Here is a 1,162-nt window from a genome sequence, read left to right as displayed (position 1 = left end):
TTTTCAACATGTTCAAAATAAAGATTCAATCTATCAATCAAATTGTAATGCATATCTATGAGAAATCTGGAATGTGCTGTGTTACATGCTAACCAATCTCTCGTTGGATGAAGACCATGTAATATGGTGGAGAACTAAGAAATGGCTCTTGCCCTGGGTCTGTTTTCTCCAAGTCTGACCTGGTTTTTGCACGCCACGATGATATGTTCAGGTTCTGGCATCACGCTACTCTCCTGTGCTACGAGAGTGTCCCTCTCAGGTCCTGGCAGACGGTAGGAGGTGAAGAGACGATAATACTGCTCCATACACAGACGCGTTCCTGCCAGCTGGCCCCGGGCATAGTCCACAGGCAGGTCACGGCTACACGCAGACATACACAACATTTTCAGGCTTTTTCTCTACACAAGAACTGAAAGTGAAGAATATTCTTTTATGACAATTTGAATTAAATGTTAACTCACTCATCAAGGTGAGTCTTGTACTCCAAAACTCCAGATATTAAGTGTGCAGCAAATCTAGAAAGAATATCTTTGCTCAGTTTTAATGCTTCACAAAACACACACATTGTACTTGGTCACTCTTTTGCCACCACACTTTTTTTTTCTTGATTAATTGTGTAGCTTCATTACACCTAACAACATAAATGCTTCATGTAAATCATGTGGTTAAGGAACCGGTAACAGATCAATACCATGTTAACCAAACCAGTTTTCGGACCTCGAGGCATTCTGAGTAATGACCCTTTCTGAAAGTGTCCAGCCAAGAGGGAAGTGTTCAAATTTGTATAATCAATGAAATCTGGTAGAAAAGCAATTCTCACAGTTCACTATTATTTGTCAGTCTTTGTGCTGGAATATCCCAAATCACCTACAACTTGTAACACGAGCAATTAGATATTTTTTTTCTTTCAGAGACTGTTTCTACACCAGTGAAGAAAGGATTCTGTCTACTAGTGGATTGCAGAGGCTTCGTCTGTCCCGTTGTATCAAATGATGAGATTTTTTTCGTGGTTCACTCGTCTCAGGTGTGCATACCTTAAAGAGTCAATAGGAGCCATGAAGTTCTGCTGTGGGAAGACCATTGCAGGACTTGAGTTGACAGGTAGAGCAAGTCTGTTGTTCAGGTACATATCATTCAGCCAGTAGTCATAAACCTATGGTGG

At 40.9% G+C, this 1,162-nt stretch overlaps 1 protein-coding gene across 3 annotated transcripts in view; it reads right to left on the bottom strand.

The window, feature by feature from the left end:
• chata (choline O-acetyltransferase a) overlaps window positions 1–1,162 on the bottom strand; it is a 9,356-nt gene that overhangs the window by 5,818 nt on the left and 2,376 nt on the right. For all 3 annotated transcript variants that reach the window (XM_005744812.1, XM_005744814.1, XM_005744813.1), the window contains exons 4-6: window positions 1,035–1,153; window positions 462–515; window positions 180–360 (exon numbers count right to left, since the gene is read on the bottom strand). In XM_005744812.1, coding sequence (XP_005744869.1) covers window positions 180–360; window positions 462–515; window positions 1,035–1,153 — 354 coding nt within the window. The remainder of the gene's footprint in view (window positions 1–179; window positions 361–461; window positions 516–1,034; window positions 1,154–1,162) is intronic.

The sequence above is a fragment of the Pundamilia nyererei genome, unplaced genomic scaffold (assembly GCF_000239375.1).
Source record: "Pundamilia nyererei isolate P.nyererei 1_Seehausen unplaced genomic scaffold, PunNye1.0 scaffold00149, whole genome shotgun sequence".
Taxonomy (NCBI): domain Eukaryota; kingdom Metazoa; phylum Chordata; class Actinopteri; order Cichliformes; family Cichlidae; genus Pundamilia; species Pundamilia nyererei.
Note: the sequence above shows the minus strand (reverse complement) of the source record. Positions and strands in the feature narration are given on the sequence as shown.